This window comes from Halichoerus grypus, chromosome 3, assembly GCF_964656455.1.
Source record: "Halichoerus grypus chromosome 3, mHalGry1.hap1.1, whole genome shotgun sequence".
NCBI lineage: Eukaryota > Metazoa > Chordata > Mammalia > Carnivora > Phocidae > Halichoerus > Halichoerus grypus.
Window position 1 is genome coordinate 183,097,669 of NC_135714.1, and position 26,367 is coordinate 183,124,035.

Consider the following 26,367-nt stretch of genomic DNA (forward strand, 5'->3'; position numbering starts at 1 on the left):
TCTGAGATGTTTTATAACTCTATATGGCAGTAAGGTCGAGCCAGATGCTTAGGTTCAAAGTCAGTTTCACTGCACATTAGCTGTGTAAATCCTTTGACAATTACTTAACTACTTAGTCTTTCAGTTTTCTCATCTGTACAAGGAGAATGCCCACTTTACAGGATTTTTCTGTGGATTAAATAGGGTCTTATTACATTTTGGAAGTAAGCCTATATTCTTTTCAATACCCTAAATCATGACCCCAAAAAAATCCTGACGCATACATTTAATTTCGGTGAATAGCCGAAAGCTATTTGGAGGCAGGTCTGCAAGAGAACTCATTTATTAAACTGAGTTATAAATGTTTTAGGTATAAAAATGCTTAACATTTTTAAAGTGTTAGCATTTAAGCATTGGTTTATGAAGAAAATTCATATTGAATTCATATTAGGCCAGTCCTCTCCATTGCAGATCCATGCCAGACAACTGAGTTATTACTATTCTGTTTGTCCTCAGTCTACCTGTGTAAGTTTGCCTTGTTATTTCCCTTTAAATGGATCAATCTGGTCCCTGAGAAAGCAAAATGATTTTTGTCTTGAGGTCTGAGAAAATTACCTTTGACGTTTGGGATCCCTGTTCATTCTTTTGGGATTGCTGGTTCAGTCACAGGTCGCCTGCGTCCTGTCGACCGTGGGAGAACACGGGAACACACGGCCACGTGAGGTGGTTCAGGAGTCTGCAGTCTGTGAGGGCCCTTCATCCTACTGGGGGTCTGTAGCTAATGTTTCAAGGGTCTTCTCTGGCTCAATGTCCCCAGTCTGCGATTTGGCTGGAGAACTGCTGTTGCTCCCTACTGCTCAGCCAAATGATCTACCTTTGTCAGGTATCAGCTCCCCAAGAAATCCTCTTGAGTCTTCTAAGACCCTCCCCTAGTTTGGGGTATAGTCTTCCACTTCTGCAACGCTGTGCTGTCCTCAGTCTTCTAGATCATGTTCTGTTCCCCTATCTCAGAAATTCCTCAAAAGCATTTGTCAATTGATGGATTTTTGGTTTCATAATGTCATTAGATTTCATTTTCTTTACTGTCATTTTGTTGGATTTGGGGAAGAGAAGGCAAGAGTATCGCTCAGTCTAACCATCTTTATGCATTCTCTCAATGGGCATTTATTTCAGTTCAGTGGTCAGCCTATTAAATCTGTCTAAACTGCTAGACACCAGTCATGATACTCATGAGAGGGTTTATGCATGATTCAGTTACCTCCTGTAAGTGCCATTAGCAAAGTACAAGGAAAGTGCTATGGAGTTCAGAGTTCTATTTGAGTGAAGGCATCCGGGTTCCTTGAAGAACAGGAAGATACGGACATGTAGAGACAGGCGTATTAAGAGAAGAGCAACTAGCTACTTTGACTTGAAATGTTGAAAAGTGACAGAACTTAGTCACTTAAAATGGTAAGAATCTGTCGATTTTTGTTTTCCTTTCTGGATAAATGGTTCGTAAGGTACAGTAGGAAAATAACTGTCCAAGGATCCAAGAAAATCTATAGACATAATAACGGAACATTCATCACAAAATTAGGGTCAAATGATAAAACTCATCAATTCCCGTTAGTATGTACATGTATATAGAGATAATTTCATGCCCATTTGTGTGTGTATGCGTGCACGTATCGCAGATGTAGATTCAGCCAGGTAAATCCTACTTCCTTCTCCTACATAGTTTGAGAACTATAGGTAAACTTTTCATGTATATTACTACCCGGCCACTACTCAACAGGCATTTAATAGTTTATTATAAGAAAGTTTAAAACTTCAGAACTATTGATAAGGTACTTTTGGGGAATGGCCCACTCTTTAGACAAATTCTCAGCGTAATTGTGGGGGCAAAGGATGGTTCACTAGGCAGTCATTTCTGAATATATTTTTTATAAGAATATTCACTGTTCAATGACTTCTTTATATTTGGAAAATCCTACCTGGGAAATTGGGATCTGATGATGTTTAATCAAGGAGTCTCAAATGGGGGGTAACATGAAGAACTTTGTTTTATCCTAAAGGGACATGGCTTTTCTAAATGTTGAAAAATAGTACTTTAAAGGATTGTTTTAGGGCCTAAAGCCACCTTAAGACACTGCACTGTTTGGTCAAAAATGACCCAAAAAAGTATTTTGAAAGCTCTAAGCTTAGATCTCATGTCACGAAACAGTATGACACTGACCTAAAATTTAAGAAAAAAATTATTATGAATTTAGCTTTTATTCAAAATTAAATAAGCAAAAGCAAAAGTTTAAGAAACTTTTACAAAGTACTTACATAAAAGAAAGTTAATAGGGACAGTCACAAGTTTGCAACAAATAATTACAAAAGTATCTAGGGCAGCATGAATATAAACCATGTCACAGCATGGTGATCTAATTGTGATATGAATAAGGCATAACTAACATTTGCACCAAGACCAGAATTAAAAAATAAAACATACTTTAAAAGCTTAGTTCTACATTAAGCTTCTTCTCTTCCCCCAGATCCTTAATGGGTTTATCCTATGTAATTCTTTTAAACAAACACATCATGTCAAACTATAAATTATATAGATGGGCAGTTAATGTGAAAAGCCCCCTAAAATATACAAACTAACTGGTACTGAATTGAGTTCTCCATTTACCTTTATGTACAATTAAATGTAAACCATATTTTCACAGTTTTAAGTGTTTTATGAATAGATGCACAGTACCATGGCAGGTTTGCAATTGTTCCTGAAAACTGGCTCTAGGTTCTGCATCCAAAGCCTGTTGGCCTTTAGGACGCAAGTATTTACATAAATAAGAAACTGTGTCATAGTCAATGGTCAAGACAGTTCAGCAAGAGCAGTATTTCCAACCAAGAGAGATACTCAATACCATAGTTTACATACTTGTGCAAATAGAAGCATTAGGACAGATATATCTGAGGCGAATTCAACTTGCAAAAACTTGTGTCGCTACCGTTGTAAACTTGGGCAATAACCAACCCTCAGCAAGGTCTGCTCTCTATGGCTTTTTTTTTTTCTTTTAAAATTTTAAAGCCAGAGAAAATGCACACACGCGCGCGCGCACACACACACCCCACATACACACAGTTCTCATTCTGTTTTAGAATATGGTACATAGTGCAACTTCATCACAATGTAGAGGTTTGACACACATTCAGTGCGTGTTTTTCTGTGCAAGTTCTTAGTGGTCTAAGTCCTAGTTGAAGGTATTCATTTGCAGAACCACGTGATTCAGGAGGTTGAAGAGAGAAAAAAAAAAAAAAAGGTTTCATTACATTTCTCAAACCAGCACTGGATGTGCAAAAGGCAGCAGACAATCTGGCTGTCAACATAGCCAGATTAGGGTAACTTTAAAGGAAGATCCAAGCAGTTAGTTACTTAGATTGGTCTCTAGAAAAATAGGTCAGTATGTGCTGTATCTTTGTCAACCGTTCTTTCAAAGACTTCATTGACAAAACGGACAGCTGGTATCGGGGATCTACAGGAAGAACTGCAAGAAGCCACCAACACCATGCGGGTCCATTAGGGGTTGCCTAAAAATAACCAACAGTTGATAGTATTAATAAAATACATATCTATGTAACAAACAGTAACAAATCAACAAGCTACTCTTCATTGAGCACTTTACTGTGTGTCCGATCCTATCTCAAATTCTTTTAATAGGCATGTAAGGAAGGCTATTAAGCCCCTATAAAATGGGGAAATGGAACACCAGAAATGTAAATTGTCTGAGACCTGACCCTATGGCCAGCCCTCCTTCCTCTGCCCCGCGCTGCCTTACGGCAGGGTTCTCACTTCGGGGCTGCTGACATGTGGGAACATTCTTCAGCAGGATGTCTGACCTCTATCCACTAAGATCCCACTGGTAGCACCTCGCGGCGGTGACAGTGAAAGTTGTCTCCAATTACATGAGGAGTGACGTAGCAAGGGAAAAAGTAGCTGAGCTGTCAAAGAATAAGACACTGCCCCAATGGGCCACAGGGACAAAACTGTCCTAACTGGGAACTACTTTCTTAAAATACATATTTAAAGCATTAAGCTAATCAATATTTAAAAATGCCTTCAAAGCACTGTGGAATCCTAGGCAAGATACAAGAAAAGGTCTCAGCCTCTAGTTTTGTTTGAAAAATAAACATTTCCAGCAAAGAAGTCCTTCTGATGTTGCAAGGGCTGTCTAGTGGCTATTGAAAGAACTTGGAATTTATACAAAAGAATTTTTAAGCCACTGCTATTGCATACTTGATTGCTTTTTACTGGAACCCGAGGTTTCAGAATGACAAAAGGAGCTCCTGAGATCAACGTGGATCCCTCTAAAATCTCCCTCTAGCATCAAACTAGAGTTGCTGTATTTGTGGACTATCTGTTCTCAGCATCACTACCCCGCCCTCTTGCATTTCAGAGCGGTCGTTTCCCAGAATCCATTCCCTCACAGGGTTCTGGGTTAGACTTGGCTAAGGAGAGGCATACTTTGGTGAGATGTGGAAGTTGGAAGAGAAGAAACCATTGTTCTCGGCTGGTATTGGAAGATCTGCAGAAACCTTCTAGAGAATTCTTAAGAACCACCTGCTCCAGACTGATACCGGTGGGTACCCCCTAGTCGTCCTAAGAATTACAGCAACTTCTCTGGAAGTTCTTGAGAAGATGGTGCTTCACTGTATCAGGCTGAGATCTATGGTGGCAGTTCCCCGTCTCCCATCAGTGATGTCCCTGATCTTCACTCCTCCAGCTCTGCCAACAGCTCTGTCAACTCTACATCCTACAGTAACCCCCCCGCCCCCCCGGCCTGGATTATACAGCGTGGGGGCTTTTGTTTTCCTAAGTCCTGACTCCCAACAATACTACCAGAGAGCAGTGCTAGAGGACTGAATAATAAGTCAGTGAAAGTAAGGTTGAGTTTTTACATTTAAAATATACTTGTTCGATTTTATGATTATCAAAGGCTATTTCGATCACGTCTAATCAGATTCAGGTAGCCAGGATAAAACAAATGTGTGGCAACTGCTAGGATGCGGGACACAGAAGGAGTACTCAATTCGGAGATGGTCTGATGTTAGAATTTCAAGTTCTGTTGAAGGATTCAATTGAGATTCAGACAGACTTATTAGGCCAGCCTTTGAAAACCAGAATGAGGCGCAGTGTCCATCTTCATCTATTTATTTACAGCCATTCCATTATGAAATCTACTACCATCTGACCATCAGCATTTTATCCCAATTAAAACGCTTAGCTCTAAAAGTTAGTGTTTTGATGGATCGATCTATCCGATTTTCCAGAACGGGGATACTTCTTTTTGTGCGTCTTACATTGCCTACTGCACAGAAAGTGCCTTCTATACATTAAACTTAAACCCTAAGTACTTCAGCAAGACCATCAAAACAATAGTTTCCTGAGGAGTGAAGTATTAAATGGGAAGAGACACAAATGAATTGAAGTAGCAAGGAAAAAAGTTGGAGATGAAAGAAGACTTCTAGAAAGTACAGAAAATGAGACCTCTCCCAACTGTCAAAGAACAGCTGACTGGCTCCAAGGCCAACTAGGTCTCTTAATCACAATTTACTAGGTGGGTACCATTTTACTAGAATGTTCCACCTTTCATTCCTTATCCCTCCTTCAAGCAAATCCCCCATGAAGGGCTTTCTCCTTCTGTGCACTCACAGCTACCTCAGCTGACAACTCTGTCCTTGCCCATTCCTATACAAATTGTAGTGGATACCACTGGTCTGGAGAATATGGTCATGATTTTAAAGACAGCAGGGACAAAGAAAATGCTGTGCAAAAGGGGAAAAAAAAAAAAAAAAAACTTAAAAATCCACTAATTTGAGTTTATTTAAAAAAAAAAAAGTGAGACTTTTGGAAACAATATCAAAGCCATCATACCTGAAGGTTTTCCTCCCTCCCGGGCATTGAGCCAAAGTGCTGAAGAATTTGGCTTCGAAATCGGTCTCTTAAATTCTGAAACCAGCTGCAGGCTTGTGAGTATACCAAATCATGAAGCTGTCTGAGATTCTTGATCTCCTCTTCATTCTCAACCTAGAAACACAACAGTCAATAAGACTTGTGTCTAGTGTTCTGTCCATTATCCCTAAAAATAATAAAAATTTAAAAATAGGCAATACCTATTTCAGTGCTGGATCAGAGTATTACACAATATACATTATGCACTTCTGCCTCACCTAGTGCCCGTGGCCAGACGAAGGCAGCACCTGCTGAGCGCCATGCCGCCTTGTCGAGGAAGCAAGGCGATACTGCAGAACCCTCCCAACAGCCCCCAGCTGGGAGTGGTACTCCTGAGAGTGAGTTGTTGGAGAAAGGTCTACATGAATTTGGAATTCCTTTTTGTCTTTATGGATTAATGGCTTTTGAAAATGGCAGAACAAGAAGGAATACAGTTGCTGCAATAAAAGGGAAGACTGGGGGGGCGGAGTTTAAGACAGAGATAACATGGCAGAAAGAAGCATAATGACACCTTGTACCGGGGAACTGGATTAAAACAAGAAACTAAAACCAGTATATCAAAAGAGAGAATAAATTATGCCACAATGAAGTGCTTGCTGTGAAGGCCAAGGCTGGGGCTACCTCCATCATCCCTCCCTGCACCCTGCAGACTATTGCAAACACAAAATTAAATGCATCAGCCTTGAAGCCTAAGATCCAGAAGGAGTAGCCTCACAGAACACAGGAGAGAAAATAGAGCATTAACTCCTCCATCCTGCATTGATTTCTTTAGCACACATTTCTATCCCACTTGCTCCGTGCCAGGGAGCGCTGAATTTCACATACATTAACTCATCTGAACAAATACCAGGCCTGACTCAGCCTTTCATACTTTTATAATGACTCACTATAAAAACAACAAAGGGACTCTGAAAACATACTTTTTATTTGTGAAAGATTTGAAATGAAAAATACAACTAAAAAGCACCTGCTTTTTGCACAATGTGAATGTACTTAATGCCACTGAACTATAGACTTAAAAATGATTAAACTGGTAAATTCTGTTAATAAAAAGGTAGAGGAACCATACAGTTGAACTCTGGTCTTGGAATGACTATGTAAGATTCAGTCCCCTGCTAACACACACTGGTCTTGACAGGAGCTAGAAATAACCTTGTGACTTGTTAAAAACTATTAAAAAAGAAAACTGCTACTTTGCACCCTTCCAAAATTCAAGCAAACAAACCAGGGGCTGCAGAAAACAAGAAATGACAAAAAGGCTAAATGCCTGAGATGGAAAACGGAGCTGGCTAAAAGCAAGCAGAACTTTAAGACTTCAATAGAAGTCACAGAAAACAGAAATACTACACTAAGGAAAAAAAGAAAATTGAGAAGCTTTTCCAGAAGAGACAAGAAATCATTATATAGATGAGGCAATTAAGATGAAAAATTATTAGACATTCCTAAGACTACAAAGACAGAGAACTGTTTCTAAACATCAAATCCATAATGCTTTCAATATGCTATTCTGTTGTCCCATATTTATATATAGTCATAGGGTTAGCCATATACTCAAGGGATTTTGTCATCAAATCCAAATGTGAAGATGTAAACTTACAAAAAGCTAAAATGGGGCATTACTTTTACAAAGAATATCGCCTTTAGTGCATGATTCCATTAACCAAGCATTCCGGAGGCACAGACAATATCAATCAGCTCAGAATTTCAACTCACACAATACTTTGTGCCATAGGCCAAAAGAAAAGTGTCCCCATAGCATCTTAATAATAAGATAGGACAGGCGATATCAGACTGAGTTTACCAGAGAGGCAAGAGAGCATAATGACAAAGCACAGCACTTGGGAGCTAGAGTGCTCACTTTAAGTCATTTTTATTACTCTACCTATAGGATCTTAGGCAAATTAACACTTTTTTACCTTCCTCATCTGCTAGCTGAGTTTTGAAAATTCAATGAGCTTATGTTTGTAGAAGTGCCTAATGCGAGCATTCAATAAACGTTTAAAATGAAGGGCCCAGATAAGTCTATGAACAGTGAGAGCATAAGATCAATGGTTTTCGAATGTCCTTCCAAACGAAACTGCCTTTAATTTGGTACCTAAACTAATTGCAGATGGTGAATTAGATACTGGAAACATCAGAGGGCCACATTAACCCTGTCCAAGAAGGTTATCACAACAAACCTCCCCAGGTAAGCTATCACCAATAAGTATAGTGATGGTCCTTTCTCAGTGATGTCCTAGACTTTGAACACATCACCCAACTGTGTCTCTTTTATCATTAAGGTTATGTCACACACATATAGAACAGTTTTTAAAGGATTTTGTGTTTACATTTATGTCACATTTCAATCTGCTGATTACATCACTTTTGGCTACTAAATTTAATTAAAAAGGGCAGGGATTCTTGGATGGGTTGAAAGTTCAATCAACTGCTGTTAAGTGCCCACCATGTCCACATCCACCTAGGACCATGCTGGTTGTAGAGCCTGTAGAAATGAAGATCTACGTTCCGGACACCCAAGCTTGCCTGGAACTCTCAGTGAGTAAGAGCAAGATAAGCAAAAGGTAACTTGGAGCTAATCTGTTTAGGTATCAGTGAGGATCCCTGATAGGAAGAACTGTTTTATGTGCCTGGAAAAATACCAGCCTATATGCCTGTACAATGCCTAGGGCAGAGTATACCGAGGTGTGCTAAAAAAAGCATTTTTTCATACCTTAACATCTTCCAGATATTCAATGTCTGCAGTGCAATATCCATCTTTCATTCCTCTTTTTAAAACCCTAAACCGCTTTCCTCCAACTGTATCAACCACAGACCTTCCATCAGGTAAGAAATGTACATTCCTAATTTGTAACATACAACCATAATCTGCAAAACTAAAAGAGAAGTTCTGATTAATATCAAAGTTCAAACAACAAGCATGCAAGTTCTCAATATTCAAATATAAACAAAAATATTTATGTACAAAAAAAGCATACCTATTCTGTGTATCACTGACACACATCCCAAACTGTTTAGTTCCAGTTTGTATGCTTCTTCGTATCATCAATCTATATCTTGGCTCAAATACATGAAGAGGGCAAGGCACAGTGGGGTAGGCCATAGTGCAAACAAATATTGGAACATTCTTGGTCAAGCTGAAGAAGAAAAAAGTTTCATTATCACACATCAGAACATGAAAATGAGTGAAGCTTGCGACGTTATAAATTAATATAAAAAATGAGCTCTAAATGAGGTGATTTTTATTTTTGCCAAGAACAAAAATCAGCATCTCCTTCATTAAGCTCACACAGATGCAATATTAATACTAAAAATCTGTGATCCTTTTATAAAAGTAAATCTGAATTTAAGATACCAGGTTATTATATAGAACAAAATTATCTTTACAATTAAAAAATATAATTAGTATTTTGTATTAAAAATCTGTTTAAAATATATGTAACATAACAGTCAATCTTTTATCCATAAAATACTCTTAGAGAAGGAAAAATGAGCTCCCACAATAGACAAAAAGCAAATCCTTAAGATTCTTAGTGCATTTGAAAATATTTTAATGCACTATCAAAAACAGATAACTCAGTAACTAATGTTCACTGCCAGATTGGCAGGAAATAAGAAGGATAAAGGCAACGCCCAGTTCTGGCAAGGTTGTGGGGAAAACTGGCAGTGTGGAGAGTGGTTTGAAACCATACAACCATGCTGAAGAAGAATCTGGCTGCATGCGTCGAAAACTTTAAAAAGTTCATATCCTTTGAACTTCTAGAAATAATTCTATAAGCACTTTAAGACTGTTTATTGTAACACTGTATACAGTAACCAAAACTCAGAAGAGGGGACTAGTAAAATAGACATAACCACAAAATGAAACACCGTGTTTTCATTAAAAGATCTGTACGTGTTGACTTGGAACAAAATAAGGAGATTATAGACTAATGTGAAATGATCCCATTCTTGTTTAAAATGTATTTATAGATTGTGACCTCCCTCCTCCCCTCCCCCTACAGGCTCATTTACAGTATTTTCTAGGTTTTTTTCAAAAAGACATAATTATGTAAAAGTAATATTCCATAATACAAGTGCTAGTTCCTCTTTTAAAAATGTGTATTCTACCATCACTGAGCACTCTATTTGGTTTTCTTTCAGCTCTTATGTTGACAAACAGTATACCTATTAATTAGGAAAACTTTTAAGTACCAGGGGATGAGCTATCTCTTTAAAAAAACAGCCTGTTAGTAAGCAGCAAGACTCCCTCCAACTTCCCTGCATCACACTCAGCAGCCCTCCCGTGACTACTTCATCTCTCATTGGAAGATTCCACTCTTCTGCAGAGTCTGGTTGTGTCACTATATTTAAGATTTCAAAAGTATATCTGAGGCTTTCTTATATCCAGCTTTTTGCACTGTTGATCAAAAAGGTTCATAATCCTCATATCAGAATATTTTCTATCCTAAAATCATACAATAAAACCCATGGAAGACAAATCAGTATCCATTTCGGTAAAGAGAAGATTGGAAATCGTTTGTCTATGGAAGGCCACTGGCCCAATGAAGACAGTCGGTGGACACATACTAAGTTTGCAAGCACAATTTTTTCTTAGAAAGTAAGAAAAAATGTATTTTGAGACATAATGGAAACAAAAGGGTATTAAGTAAAAACAGCATGTGAAAATTGCAATTCTGTTCTTTAGAGGGAAAGAAAAAGAGTTAAATACCTAGGAAAGAAATTTAAAGAGACTCATGTGACTGGAGCAAGAGGGAAAGACACGAAGGGAAAAGAACGGAAGAGGACAAGGAAGAAAGAATACAGAACACAAGCAGGTCCAATCTACCCAGCCCCGACTAGGCTTTGTGTGCTCCCTCTTCATAGGGGTCTATACGAGCTGTCCCACTCTATCCCCAGGTTCCCTCCTGACACTAACTTATTCTGCTACCAGTCAATAATCTTCACTAATTGAGAATTTGGCCCCTAAATCACTCTCTCCAATTTCAGTCTCAGGCCTCAAGGTCCCACCCCCTTCCCGCCCTCTAATAATCAGGCCATTTCTCCTCAACCCTCTTCTTGCCCTGCCTTCGGGGGAACAAAGGTACCTGAGGGCTCCATTCCCAGTTCCAATGCCTGAAGTCACGGTAGGAAATCCCCCCTCTGCCTAAAAACCTGCTTGGGGCAAAGAGTTGAGTCGACAACCTCCAGTGGAAGATCTGGAAGTTACCAAAGAAACTTTTAAAGACTTCTGTCTGTTGAGGAGAGGGGGTTAGCTGACCAGGATTTGTTTAAAAAATACGCCTTTGGCTAGACTGGGTTGAACTCCAGACAGGATCCAGCTTGCTGGGAGGAGGTCTCTCCTTACTGGGTCAAAGGGCGGGGATTACATTAACTTTATGAGAAGAAACTTACTGTGAGAGCTCAGCAGTTTCTTCATCATATATTTTTTTTCTCTCAGACAGCTCATCAGGCAGATACTTCACTATCAATTCTTCCAACAGCTGTGTGACACAGTACCTCCTATCTGCTAGATACTAAAAGACAATATTATTTTACATTCCAGTGCTTTTCCTACAGTATAAAACAGGCAAAACAGTTGAACTGAATAAAGCCTTAATTACATATTTACACAGTCGATTCTGAATGAACGGGTGAGGGGGAAGGAAGAGGACAACGGATGGCGCTAAACAGGTCCACCTGCCCAGGCTGTGTCCAAGACCGTTCAGGCTACACGATTGCAGCAGAAACTGCGCCCTGTGCACAAGACCCTGGTCTGGCTGTGGCCACAGGTCCTTTCTTAGCAGTCAGGCCTGCCCTACCCGCTCCTCACACAGCTCCTGGCTACTTCAAACTGGCATTTTTACCTGAGAAACAAAAATCAGCTAAGGAATAGAGAAAATAAGGCCCTTGCCTTAAGAAAAGCAAAACTATTCCCTTTTTGGTTCCTGATTTCAGTGGCAGAGTTTCCAGATCATTTTTCTTTCAGATTTTCCTTCCACTGTCACCTGCTATCACTCAGCCCCCCACTCTATATAAAATGGTACATTTGTACTACTCAACACTCGGAAAAACTGCTAAAAGCCATCCCTCTCCCTCCGAGAAGCCTGCCTATCCTGCAAGGTCTGGCTCCAACTTTACCTTTTCCACAAAGTCTGCCTTAACTATTTTTCTGTCTCCCACAAAGCCCACTTTTACCACCTTTACCACATAAAAGGCAGTTATCACACCCTGCACTGTGTTATACTACATGGACAAGGAGACATGTTATTTCTGCAGATAAGTTAAAAACTGCCTAAGGCTGGGGACCAGGTCAGAGTGTGTGTACAGAAATTTGGAACAATAAAATGACCAATATAAATTTCATAAAACTAGCGAGGAACAACTCTTGGGAGACAATCACAAGATAAAGAGAAGCCATACTTTTAATCTGTAGATGCAGCAAAAATAAGGGTTTGTCATTATCCGATGAAGAACAGAGGAGGAGGAGGAGGGAATGTGAGGGGTTGGGAAACGGGAAACAGGAGTGGTTGTCAAACTTTAGCATCAATCAGGGCTTGTTAAAATGCAGATTGCTGAGCCCTAGCCCAGAGCTTCTGATTTAGTGGCTCTGGAGCAGGGTCTGAGAATTTGTATTTCTAACAAGTTCCCAGGTGAAGGGGAACACATTTTGAAAACCATGGGGCTACATATTCTATATAACAATATATAGTATAATACTCATGTACTAAATTTGGGGAAATACCACCTCTCTTACATTACCGAGAGGAATCTAAATTTGTACAACATTTCTGGGGGACCTAGGCAACACGGCAATTGGTTTTGAGTCTTATGAATATATGACTTCTGATCAGTAATTCAACCTTCCAGAAGTTTTATCTTAAGGAAACAAAGATGCAAAGCATAGTATTAAAAAAAAAAAAAAACACCACTTAACATACTCAACATTAGGGAAATGTTAAACCAATGAACTATTCTGCTACAAAAATCCTATCTTTAAAATACATTCAAATGAAAAAAATGAGCAAAAGAAAATGACAAGTAGGAAAAGTGTAAAACTATATAGCATATCGATTTGTTCTTTAAAATATATATTAGATTTTACCTATTATACAGGGTATCTTTAGGACACAGGATAAAGTTATTTTCAAACAGGATGTTAATTGTATTTTTAAATAATATGCTTATTTTGTTTTCCTTCAAACTCCAGACATTTTTTTAAGGTGAGCTATCTCTACATTTAAAGCCACGTATCTAATTAACTTGAGAAAAAACATAATAAATACACTACAGAGTATCTAAAAACCTGAAAACATAGGAAAAACAGCATAATTAGAGTACTTCACCTGAAAGTGTATCAGCTGAAATGTAACTGACAAACTCTTTGTGAAAATTCTGTATATGGTTTTATGTCTTACATACCGGCTTGTTATGTAAGACCCATATCAAATGTAATACTACACATATGCTATTATGGTATCTGTACAGAGCTGCATTTTCTACATAGGAAATAACTATGTACATTCAACTGCAAACTGTCTTATCAATTTTTCATTCATATTTGGAAGGCACTTTTTTCTTTAAGCAATCCTGTCGCCCACAGAGACCGGATCACTCTCCCTGATCAATGCTATCCTTGCAGCTGGAGCTTACCTCACCTTATGGGGGCTCCAGTCACCCAAGCAGGACTGGGCGAATGCTGTCTTCCTATTGGTTACAGAAGATATGCACCTGACATCTAGCTATTTCCCTAACACAGGTGACTGGCATTGACCACTGACTATACAAGGGTGTGGGAAGCTGTGCCTCCCTCTCTTCTGTCCAGTATACCACTTTCTAGAGCTGGGCTGCCCAAAGAGTAGCCACCAGTCACATGTGACCACTTACATGAGAATTAAAATACAGTTCCTCGGTCACACTAGCCACATTTCAAGTACTTCATTACCACATGTGGCTCGTGGCTACCACGTTGGACAGCACAGATATAGAGCATTTCCATCAATGCAAAAAATTCTACTGGACAGAGTTGGTCCATACCTTAAGGGGGTAGGCCTAAGGCTGAAATCTAGCCTATTATTAAGGGTGGGAGACAGGGCAGTTGGGTTTCCCCAATACTGTCATCATTAAAATGGAACCAATTCTAGACCAGGTACTTGGCCATCCCCCACCTTGTTAAAAAATAAATAAAAAAATAAGTACATGGGCCTTGGCCTCCAGGACCGCCCTACTTTCCCCTATGCTCTCTAAATTCACATTTCTCCAGCACTAGCATTTGGGTAATGAAACGTTATCCTTCTTGGTCACGTAGCATACATAATGTAACTTATTCTGAACATGATAATCACTGTTTCTGTGGCCAAATAGAAATCAATGTTGCCAAGCTTAAGAACAATAAACAGATAAATATACAAATGTTTACCTCTTTTAAGCTTTCTTTGCAAAGAGGACAATATGGTGTATGATCTAAACAACGCTCAAGGCAATTCTTACAGAATGAGTGTCCACAAGGGGTTGTTACTGGCTCAAAAAACAACCTGAAATCAACCAAAATACCTATTAGTTTTCACGTTAAACTATCCATTGGAAAAAGTGAACAAATAATGGAACCATTATTTGGAAGGAGGGTCTAGTGGGCAGGAGAGGAAGAAGGGGCAGTGATAAATATAATTATACCCTCCTGAACCTTTTAAAAGTTTTCATCAACAGGGGTGCCCTGACAAGGGCCTAAAGCTATACTGACTAATGGAACAGCCACTCACCACATGGGGCTACTGAGCACTGGAAATGTGGCTGGTCCAAGCTGAGAAGTACAATAAATGTAAAATACCAGATTTCAGAGACTATGTGCAAAAGAAATAACGTAAAATATTCACAATTATTAGTTGTATAGATTCTTATTTTATCATCACTTTAAAATGGCTTCTTAATATGCTTATAGAAGCCTTATTATGGAAAATTCATTAAAAAGAATAACCCAATAAACCTTACAGTTGAATCTTAAATATTAGGCTTAACACCATATGTAATAAACAATATAGAAAAAACTGATTTTACTTACATTCTAATTCTTTCCTGAAACATGATACTTCTGAATTTCCTAGAAGTATTGTTAGATATATAGGTACTTGAGAAGTCATCTGGCCTCCTGCCCTCACCTCACAGATGAAGAAGCCAAGGCTCAGAGGTAGGGGACCTGCTCGGAACTCAGCTAATTCCTACCAGCCTGATGTGGCCCGCACCAGGTCTCCTGACTCTCCATGCACTGTTCCCTTGACTCCACCACAACTTAAGTGGAAAATGTTCTTTCAAAGCTATTAGTCTTCTAGAATTACAAGCATTCTGCATAATGGAAATCTTTATCCAATTCTACTTAAAAAGGATTTTATAGTTAAGATACAAAAACAAGACAGAATCATATACACACAACATGTTGTTAGAATTTTGACCCAAATCTGAAACCATGGATACATCTACATTTCAATAATATGTGTAACTTCTATAGTACTTCCCAATTTCCTAGACACTTTTTTATATTTAAGTCACGTGATTCTTACACCACCTGCAACGTAGGCTATGCAAATACTGACCCCACTTTCTAAGTAGGAAAAATCCAAATAGTGTTCAGAGATTAAGTTATTTGTCCAAGGTGTGCAACGTATTTCTATCTTTTGATTTAGTCCAGTATTCTGTCACTGTACAACACCTATTAGAGTAGATTACCTTTATCTACTCTGTATTTTAATTAATATAAAATATTCATCATTTATAAAACTTTATGTACTTACCTCATGCAGAGAGAACACTCAAAATCTGAGACATCAATTAATTCTTCTGGGATGTGACCAGAAGTTAAGGAAAATGTACAGACTTCATTGCGAGTTTCTATTAAAACAAAAAGACAGGACTATCTTTAGGAAAAAGTTTAAAGACCATTCTAAACAAGTAAATGTGTTCTCTATGACTGTAGTGACATTTTTACCTCCTTGTTTTTTAAGCTTATTTCTTCCGTCTTCATCTACAATCACATCCTGGTCTAAAAGAGACAACTTTCTTTTCAGCAGAGCACCTTTTTCTTGAACAGAGAGTAAAGGTTCTGAGGACACTCTTTTTAAACAGTCCTCTCTGGCAGGCATTTCTGTTGAATGTATAGCCTGTGCTGACCAAGCACGGTTTAGGCTTCCTCTGATAAGCTCTGACGTGACCTCTGGTACTTCTTCATTCTACAAAAATATAATAAACAAGGGTAACTGTATTTCTTCACTATTCTTTATTGCTCTCACCAAGAATCAACTGAAATGACATTCCAATGTCTCATAAGGTTCATTTTACTGTTCAATTAAGAATACCAACTTTTAATTCTAAAACCCTGATAAATAAATGACTTTTGCCAGTAATTATGTAGCCCTAGAGGTCAACCTGATATGTTACAATGAGGTTTATGCAGTTATGCTAATATACTTGTTCCAACCCTGAGGCAACTAAAATAAATACCGTGTTCTACATTTTCCACAAGACAAAGTTTTCTGATATGCAGGGTGAACTAAAATTGTGATTAATGAACAAATATTTCACATAAAAGTTTAGTGTAAAATAAAAGGCTACAGACAAAATCTAATTAAGACAATGCTTAATAGGTGTAAGACTGTTGAATCACAGACCTGTACCTCTGAAACAAATAATACATTATATGTTAAAAAAAAAAAAAAAAGAAGATAGCAGGAGGGGAAGAATGAAGGGGGGGAAATCGGAGGGGGAGACGAACCATGAGAGACTATGGACTCTGAAAAACAAACTGAGGGTTCTAGAGGGGAGGGGGCTGGGGGGATGGGTTAGCCTGGTGATGGGTGTTAAAGAGGGCACGTTCTGCATGGAGCACTGGGTGTTATACGCAAACAATGAATCATGGAACACTACATCAAAAACTAATGATGTAATGTATGGTGATTAACATAACATAATAAAAAAAAAATCACTAGCAAAAAAAAAAAAAAACGTGCCTAAATAGATTCTAGTACTCCAAACGAAGAAAGTGAAAATCTTAATGTGTAAAGAAACAGATGCACTAAACCCATGAAAATCTTTTCTCACCCCTTACCTGCTCTGGACTAAGCTCACTGGCAGAGTGAGACTCTTCCATTACTGAAGGAAAACCAAAATGTTTGTTTTTACTACATGGCAAAGAGCTCCAGGAAGAGTCCTTCAGGCCTTCTTTTAAGTTCTCAGGTGATAATAAATCACATAAAATCTGTAAGAGAAATATTATAAAAGTAATGGAAAATATAAAATATTTGGTTATTGATAATTTAATATAAAGTTATCTAATATTTACAAAATTTTAGAAAATTCATAGCAGACATTGTTTTTAATGAGCAGAGGAAGAAGACATTAAGTAATAAGCAGAACTGCCAAATCATCCCAAAAGTCTTGTAATACCAAGGTGTGCCTTAAATGGGGGTCAGATCACCTCAAAGAACTAATTCAAAAGGCAGGCATTGGAGCAGCTAGATGACTAGCCCAAGAAGGTACCCAAGATAAAAACTGACCTTTTAATGAAGGATTGTAAAAAGAAGAGCTCTTAAGAAAAGTAGAAAATATTTACCTCTGAACTTTAGTGAGTCCTATCCTGTCAAAATGGTTCACAGTTGCCCCCCCCCGCCACAAAGTATACTCTAAGGCTGGACTTAGAGTGTTTAAGTGAACTAAAGAACTTGTCTAACTACAAAACTCTTAAAATTCCACCTGTTTATACTGAATTTAGCTTCTCACTGAACAAGGAACCTGCACAGGCAGCTACCACTGCCCAGCTCTGGGATGGGAGCACCGTATGGCAGCTGTCCCATATAGCGGGGATTAACTTAGAAGGCAGCTACTGTATTACAATTTCTGGGTGCTTCTATCAGGAATACATCTACACATCTAAACTCTCAAAAAAAACCCCACAAAAAACCAGTAACAACAACAACAACAAAAAAACAGTAGGTTAAGTTAGGGGAAGAACCTGGCTAGAAGGAAATGAGACGGACTCAAATGGTTTTGATTGTCAAATAAGCTGTATTAAATGAACAGCAGAGCATTTCTTAAAGTCTAAATTCTGAAGTTTGGTTTTTCAGTTGTACTATCTCTCAAACACAAAAACGAGATTACTCGTGAATCATTACAATGTAAATAAAAAGGAGATATATTCAATGTAAATAAAAGTGCGTATCTGGTAGGAGCTCAAGCAACACCCCCTTTAATGAACATTTTAAAATTTGTGTGTTTTTACATTTCTCCTGGTTTAAAAAAAAGAAGTATTGAACACTCAAGTACTCTAGAACCCAGCAGATCCAGTAGGTATTTACCAAAGAGATAGGAAAACATGTCCACAAAATGACTTGTACAAGAATGTTAGTTCACAGCAGCAACTGGTAATGACCCAAATGAAAATCACTACTAACTAATACCATAAATTGTGGTATGTTTCTACAATGGAATGCTCAGTGAACAATAAAATAAAGACTTTCTGGATGTATCTCAAAACTATTATGTTCTGCAAAAAAAAAAGCCAGACACAAGAGTACATGTTGTGGGATTTCACTTGCGTGAAGTTCTAGAATAGGCAAAACTACTCTATGGTAATAAAAATCTAAACAGTAGTTGCCTCTGGGAGGGATATAGGGGATTTGCTGAAAAGGGGATGACTGACCTTTCTAGCATGATGGAAACATTCTACATCTTGACTGGGGTGCTGTTACATGGATGTATAATTTCCAAAACACTGGACTGTAAAATCCACACATTATATGTAAAATATACCACAATTTACAAACAGCATATTGGGAGAAAAATATTTTAAAGCATCAGCTGTTTTACATTCACCTAACCTTATTAAAGGTCAATTTTTAAATATTTACAGAAATGTAAGGATATTCAGTAGCACAGAAAATGCAAAATTATAAGCCCTTAAAAAGTCTGCCGTGTCCCCAGGGAGATACCACTAAGAAATATAAAACAGAATACACACAATAGTGAACAATTTTTTGTTAAATCAATGGGCTAGAATGTATATGCAAACAAATCTCATGGAGGATATACTGATGTTAGCTGTATTCATGAGGCATTGGGGATCTGAGAAAATTTTCAAAGTTCTCATACTTCAAAGTGCACAAGAATCTCCCTGGGTGCTTGTAAAACTATGCCCAAATTCCAGAGATTCTAATTCCAACAGTCTGTGGTGAAGTCTAGGAATCTTTACACTTACCAAGCACCCAAGGTGATTCTGACAAAAAGCCACAATATAAAAAACACTATAAAGGTGATAAACAACAGTCATGTTTTTTGGATATTGAGGAGAGCATCATGACGGCACTGCAATTATATCAGGGTAGATTTTCCAAAAAATTTTTTCAAAGACTCTAGTCTTTCCAGATGCTCTGTGAATATGTTTGACAAAAGCTGAATGCTACTCTCATGTTAGCATAGCAAAATCTCTGAGAACTTCTGAAGAAACCTGTTTAACTTGGTTTAATCCAATGTTCCCCAAAGTCATTTAGACAGAGAACTCCTCCCTTTTTTCTTTAACACCTACTAACACACTACAAAACAAACTCTGGAAAGTGATATATGGATTACTGAGAAAATTAAGGCAGAACAACCTCAGGCAATATTATGACCAACCATGAAAATAAGCAAAACTTAGACTGGAACTTAAAAGCAAAACGCAGGCCAATAAAAATTCCTGAGTTGGGGTCCCAAAGTGAGAACAGAAAGGGCCAGAAAACTTCCCTAACCTAGGGAAGAAAACAGAATTTCCAGGTCCAGGATGCACAAAGTTCCAAAGAAGATGAATCCAAAGAGATCCACACCAAGACACATTATAATGGAAAGAGAAAAATTTCAAGACAGAATCCTAAAAGCAGCAAAAGAAAAAACTTACTATATGAAATGGAAACCCCATAGGCCATCAGATTTATCACCAGAAACTTTGCAGGCCAGAAGAAAGTGGCATGACCTATTCAAAGGGCTGAAAGGAAAAAACTTCCATCCAAGAATTCTCTACCCAGCAAGACTGCCATTCAGAACTGAAAAAAAGATTAAGACTGTTCTAGACAAGCAAAGTCTAATGGAATACATCAGCACTACACTGGCCCTACAAGACATGTTAAAGGGACTTCTCTGAACTGAGAAGTGGAACTAATTAATAAGAAGAAAATATATCAAAGTAAACATCTCAGTGGAAAACATACAGTAAAGGTAAGTAGATCAATCACTTATAAAGCAAGTATGAAAGTTAAAAGACAAAAATCGTAAAATTAACTAAAACTACAATAATTGGTTAAGAGATGCATAAAATAAAGAGATGTCCAAGGTGACATTTAAAATATAAAAGGTGAGGGGGGTAGAAAAAATGTAAAGTTTTGGAATGTGTTCAAATTTAAGTTGCTATCAACTCAAACAGACCATTACATACAAAGGAAGTTATATGTGAACCTTATGGTGACCAGAAAGCAAAAACTGACAGTAAATATGCAAAATGAGAAAATAATCTAAGCATAACACTAAAGAAAGCCATAAAACCACAAGCTAATAGAGAAAGAGAAGAAAGGAAGAGAGAGGAATGATGAAAATAGACAAAAAATAATTAACAAAATGGCAATATACGCATACCTATCAAGATTTACTCTAAATGCAAATAGACCACACTCTCCAATCAAAAGACGCAGGGTGGCTGAACAGATAAGAAAATAAGATCCATCTATATGCTGCCTACTAAGATCCATCTATATGCTGCTGAAGACTCACTTCACAAGTAAGGACACACACTCTGAAAGTTAATGGATGGAAAAAGATGTTCCAAGCAAATGGAAATGAAAAGAAAGCTGGTATTGCTATATGCATAACAGACAAAATAGACTTTAAAATGAGGACTTCAATAATAGAGAAGGGCATTACATAACGATAAACAAGATCCAACATGAAAACATATTTATAAATATATATACACCCAACATAGGAGCACCAAGATACATAAAGCAAATAAAATGTACCTAAAGGGAAAAACTGACAGTAGTACAATAATAATGAAGGACTTTACCACTCCATTTACATCAATGGATAGATCATCCTGACAGAAAATTAACAAGGAACTATTGGCCTTAAACAACACAGTAGACCAGATAAACTTAACAGATATATACAGAACACTGCATCCAAATTGCATCCAAACATTTCAAGTGCACATGGAACATTTTCCAGAATAGATCACATTAGGCCACAAAACAAGCCTCACGTTAAAGAATACTGAAATCATATCAAGCCATCTTCTCCAACCACAATGGTATGAAACTAACGATTACTTACAAGGAGAAGAAAAAAAACCCCAAATGTAGAGATTAAACAACATGCTACTGAACAACAAATGGGCCATCAAATAAATCAAATAAGAAATTAAAAAAAAAAATAGCTAGAGACAAATGAAAACAGAAGTACAACGTACTAAAATCTTTGGGATGCAGCAAAAGATGTTCTAAGGGGTATACCTCAAGAAATAAGAAAAATCTCAAACAATCTAACTTTATACCTAAAGAAGCTAGAAAAAAGAAAAAACAAAGCCCAACGTCCTAGAAGAAAGGAAATAATAAAGATCACAGCAGAAATAAATGAAATACAGACAAAAAGAGGGAAGATCAAAGAACTAAGAGCTGGGTCATTGAACACATTAATAAAACTGACAAATGTCAAGACTAAAAAGAAAAACAAGGGCTCTTGCATTAGAGAGAAATAGAAAATTTGGACAGACCAATTCCTAGCAATGAATTGAATCAGTAATTAAAAACCTCCCAACAAACGAAAGTCCAGGAGCAGATGGCTTCATAGAGGAATTCTAACCAAACATTTAACTAAGAGTTAATATCTATTCTCAACTATTCCAAAAAACCGAAAGAAAGGACAGATTCCAAATTCATTCTATGAAGTCAGCATTATCCTGACACCAAAACCAGATGAAGACAATACAAAAAAAGAAAATTATAGGCCAGTATCTCTGATGAACACAGATGCAAAAATCCTCAACAAAATACTAGCAAACAGGATCCAACAGCATGTTAAAAAAATCATTCATCATGACCAAATGGGACTGATTCCTTGGATGCAAGGGTGGTTCAATACTTACAAATCAATCAATGTGATATATCACATCAATAGGAGAAAGGATAAAAACCATATGATCATTTCAATAGAGGCAGAAAAAGCATTTGACAAGGTAGAACATCTATGCATGATAAAACCTCTTAAAGTAAGTTTAGAGGGAACATACCTCAACATAATAAAGGCCATATATGAAAAACCCATAGGCAACATCATACTCAGTCGTGAAAAACTGAGAGCTTTCCACCTAAGATCAGGAACAAGACAAGAATGTCTACTCTCACTACTTTTATGCAACTTAGTCCTGGAAGTCCTAGCCAAAAGCATCCAAATTGGTAAGGAGGAATTAAAATTCATTATTTGCAGGACTTAATACTCTGTATAGAAAACCATAGACTCCACCAAAAAACTACTAGAACTGATAAATGAATTCAATAAAGTTGCAAGATACAAAACCAATGTGTAGCAATCTGTTGTACTTCTATACACTAATAATGAAGCAGCAGAAGGAAATTAGGAAAACAATCCCATTTACAACTGCACCAAAAACAATAAGGTACCAGGAATAAACCTAACCAAAGAGGTGAAAGACCTGTATTGTGAAAACTATAAAACTATGAAAGAAACTAAAGATGACACAAAGAAACGGAAAGACATCCCACGCTCATTGACTAGCAGAACAAACGTTAAAATGTCTGTACTATCCAAAACAATCTACAGACTTAATGCAATCCCTATCAAGATACTAACACCATTTTTCACAGAACTGGAAACAATCCTAAAATCTGTGTGGAACCACAAAAGACCCCAAATAGCCAAAGCAATTTTGAAAAAGAAAAGCAAAGCTAGAGGCATTACAATCCCAGACTTCCAAGTATATTACAATGTTGTAGTAATCAAAACAGTATAGTACTGGTACAAAAACAGACACATAGATTAATGGAGCATAATAGAAAACCCAGAAAGAAACTCATGATTATATGGTCAATCAATCTTCAACAAAGCAGGAAAGAATATCCAATAGGAAAGTCTCAACAAATGGTATTGGGAAAACTAGTCAGCTATGTGCAAAAGAATGAAACTGGACCACTTCCCCCCCACCCTTTCTTACACCATACATAAAATTAAATTCCAAAATGGATTAAAAACCTAAATGTGAGACCTAAAACTGTAAAAATCCTAGAAGACAGCACTGGCAATGATGTCTTTGACACTGGTCATAGCAACATTTTTCTAGGTAGGTCTCCTGAGGCAAGGGAAACAAAAGCAAAAATAAACTATTAGGACTACATCAAAATAAGAAGCTTCTGCACAGTGAAAGAAGCCACCAACAAAACAAAAGACATCCTGCTGAATGGGAGAAGATACTTGCAAATAATACACCAACAAGAGGTTAATATCCAAAATATATAAAGAACTTATACAACTCACCACCCCCCAAAAATAATCCAAATAAAATGGGCACAGCACATATATAGACCTTTCTCCAAAGAAGACATAGAGATGGCCAACAGATTCATGAAAAGGTGCTCAACATCGCTAATCATCAGGGAAATGCAAATCAAAACCACAATGAGATATCACCTCACACCTGTCAAATGGCTAAAATCAAAAACATAAGAAATAAAAGGTGTTGACCAGGATGTGAAGAAAAAGAAACACTTATGTACTATGGGAGGAATGCAAACTGGTGCAGCCACTGTGAAAAACTTTGTGGAGTTCCCTCAAAAAACTAAAAAGAGAAATACCGTATGATCCAGTAATTCCACTACTGGGTATTTACCCAAAGAAAACAAAAAAACACTAATTCGAAAAGATATATGCACGCTATGTTTATTGCAGCAATATTCACAATAGCCAAACTATGGAAGCAACAGATGAATGGATAAAGAAGAGGTGTATATACACAATGGAATATTACTCGGCCATAAAAAAGAATGAAATCTTGCCATTTGCAACAACGTGGACGGATGTAGAGGATATAATGCTAAATGAAATAAGTCAGTCACAGAAAGATAAATACCATACGATTTCACTCATATGTGGAATTTAAAGAACAAAACAAATGAACAAAGAAAAAAAGAAACAAAAACAGACTCTTAAATATAGAGAATGGATTACTGCCAGAGGGGAAGTGGGTGGGAGGATGGGTGAAATAGATGAAGGGATTAAGAATACACGTAAAATGGTAAGCACTGAGTAATGTATAGAACTGTTCAATCACTACTATAGTGTACATGTGAAACTAATATAACACTGTATGTCAATTATACTAAAAAAAAGGTAAAAAAAAAAAAACAAAACCCTGTCAAATTAAAAAAAAGAGAGCTCTAATAAAATCAGAAATGAAATGTTATGACTGACAACACCAAAATATAAAGGATTATAAGACACTACTACATTTATATGCCAACAAACTGGACAACCTACAAGAAATAAATTCATAGAAACATACAGTCCTCTAAGACTGAATCATGAAGAAACAGAAAACTTGAATAGATCAATTACTAGTGAGAAGACTGAATCAGTAATCAAAAACTTCCCAACAAACAGAAGTCCAGGACCAGATGGCTTACTGGTGAATTCTATTAAACATTCAAAGATTTAATACCTATCCTTCTCAACTCTTCCAAAAAATTGAAGAAGGAACACTCCCAAAATCATTTTGAGGCCAGCAAGCCGACAAGAAACCACAGAAAAAGAAAATTACAGGCCATTATCAGTGACTGACATTAATGCAAAAATCCTCAACAAATTATTAGAAAACCAAATTTAAAAATATAGCAAAAGTTCATACATCATGATCAAATGGGATTTATTCCAGGGATGCTCACAGAGTGGAGGAACTACTATTGTTAAAATGTCCATACTCCCCAAAGCAATCTACAGATTCAATGTAATCCCTATCAAAATCCCAATGGTATTTTTCCATAGAACTAGACCAAATAATTCTAAAATTGTAGAAAATCACAAAAGATCCCAAATACCGAAAGCAATCTTGAGAAAGGAGAACAATGCTGATTTCAAACTACAGAACAAAGCTATAGTAATCAAAACAGTATGATAATGGCATAAAAATGCACATATGCATCAATGAACCAGAATTGTAAACCCAGAATTAAACCTACACATACATAGACAATGAATTTACAACAAAGGAGCCAAGAACATACAATGGAGAAATAAGTCTCTTCAATAAATGGTGCTGGGAAAGCTGGATAGCCACATGCAAAAAAATGAAACTAGACCAATATCTTTCACCATACACAGAAATTAACTCAAATGGATTAAAGACTTGAATATAAGACCTGAAACCATAAAATTCCTAGAAGAAAACATAGGTGGTAAGCTCCTAAATATGGGTTTTAGCAGTATTTTTGTGAATCTGACTCCAAAGGCAAGGAAAAGAGCAATAATAAACAAATGGGATTGCATCAAACTAAAAAGCTTCTGCACAGCAAAAGAAATCATCATCAAAACAAAAAGGCAACCTATTGAACGGGAGATTTTTGCAAATCATGTACCTGGTAAAGGATTAATATCCAAGATATACAAAGAACTCCTACAACTCAACAACAAAAAAAACCTAGTTAAAAAATGGGTAGAGGATCTGAATAGACATTTTTTCCAAAGAAGACATACTGATGGCCAACAGTAACATAACAGGATGCTCAACATAACTAATCAGGGAAATACAAATCTAAAACACAATGAGATATATCTCACAATGGTTAGAATGACTATTATCAAAAAGACAAGAAATAACAAGGCTTGGAGAGGATGTGGAGAAAAGTGGACCCTGTACTGTTCTTGGTAAAGCCACTATGGAAAACGGTATGGAGATTCCTCAACAAATTAAGAATAGAGCTATATTGTGCAGCTATTCCACTTCTGGGTATTTATCTTCAGAATGCAAATACACTGATTTCTTGAAAAGACGTGTGCATTCCTATGTTCAGTGCAGCATTATTTACAATAGCTGAGAAATGGAAACAACCTAAATGTCCATCTATGGTTGAATGAATAAAGATATGGTATACATATACAATGGACTACCACTTAGCCCAGGAAAAAAAAAGTTATCTTGCTATTTGTGACAACATGAATGGACCAGGAAGGTATTATGCTAAGTGAAATAAATCAGATGGAAAAAGATAAACATGGTATGATTTCATTCATACGTGGAATCTAAAACAAAAACAAAAAAGAAATGAACAAACAAAACAAAAACTCACAGAACAGATTGGTGGTTAGCAAAGAGGAAGGGGGTTGGGTGAAATGGGGGAAGAGAGCACCTGTATGGT

At 37.2% G+C, this 26,367-nt stretch overlaps 1 protein-coding gene across 2 annotated transcripts in view; it reads right to left on the bottom strand.

Moving 5' to 3' along the window:
• Positions 1 to 2,213: 2,213 nt before the first annotated feature.
• Positions 2,214 to 26,367, bottom strand: part of LONRF1 (LON peptidase N-terminal domain and ring finger 1) — a 38,553-nt gene continuing 14,399 nt past the window's right edge. Inside the window, exons 4-12 of one of the 2 annotated variants that reach the window (XM_036070064.2) lie at positions 17,034 to 17,183; positions 15,918 to 16,158; positions 15,724 to 15,820; positions 14,358 to 14,472; positions 11,354 to 11,475; positions 8,938 to 9,096; positions 8,673 to 8,835; positions 5,882 to 6,034; positions 2,214 to 3,537 (exon numbers count right to left, since the gene is read on the bottom strand). In XM_036070064.2, the coding sequence (XP_035925957.1) occupies positions 3,379 to 3,537; positions 5,882 to 6,034; positions 8,673 to 8,835; positions 8,938 to 9,096; positions 11,354 to 11,475; positions 14,358 to 14,472; positions 15,724 to 15,820; positions 15,918 to 16,158; positions 17,034 to 17,183 (1,359 nt within the window). In that variant the 3' untranslated portion in view covers positions 2,214 to 3,378. The remainder of the gene's footprint in view (positions 3,538 to 5,881; positions 6,035 to 8,672; positions 8,836 to 8,937; positions 9,097 to 11,353; positions 11,476 to 14,357; positions 14,473 to 15,723; positions 15,821 to 15,917; positions 16,159 to 17,033; positions 17,184 to 26,367) is intronic. The other variant, XM_036070065.2, reaches the window with a different exon arrangement.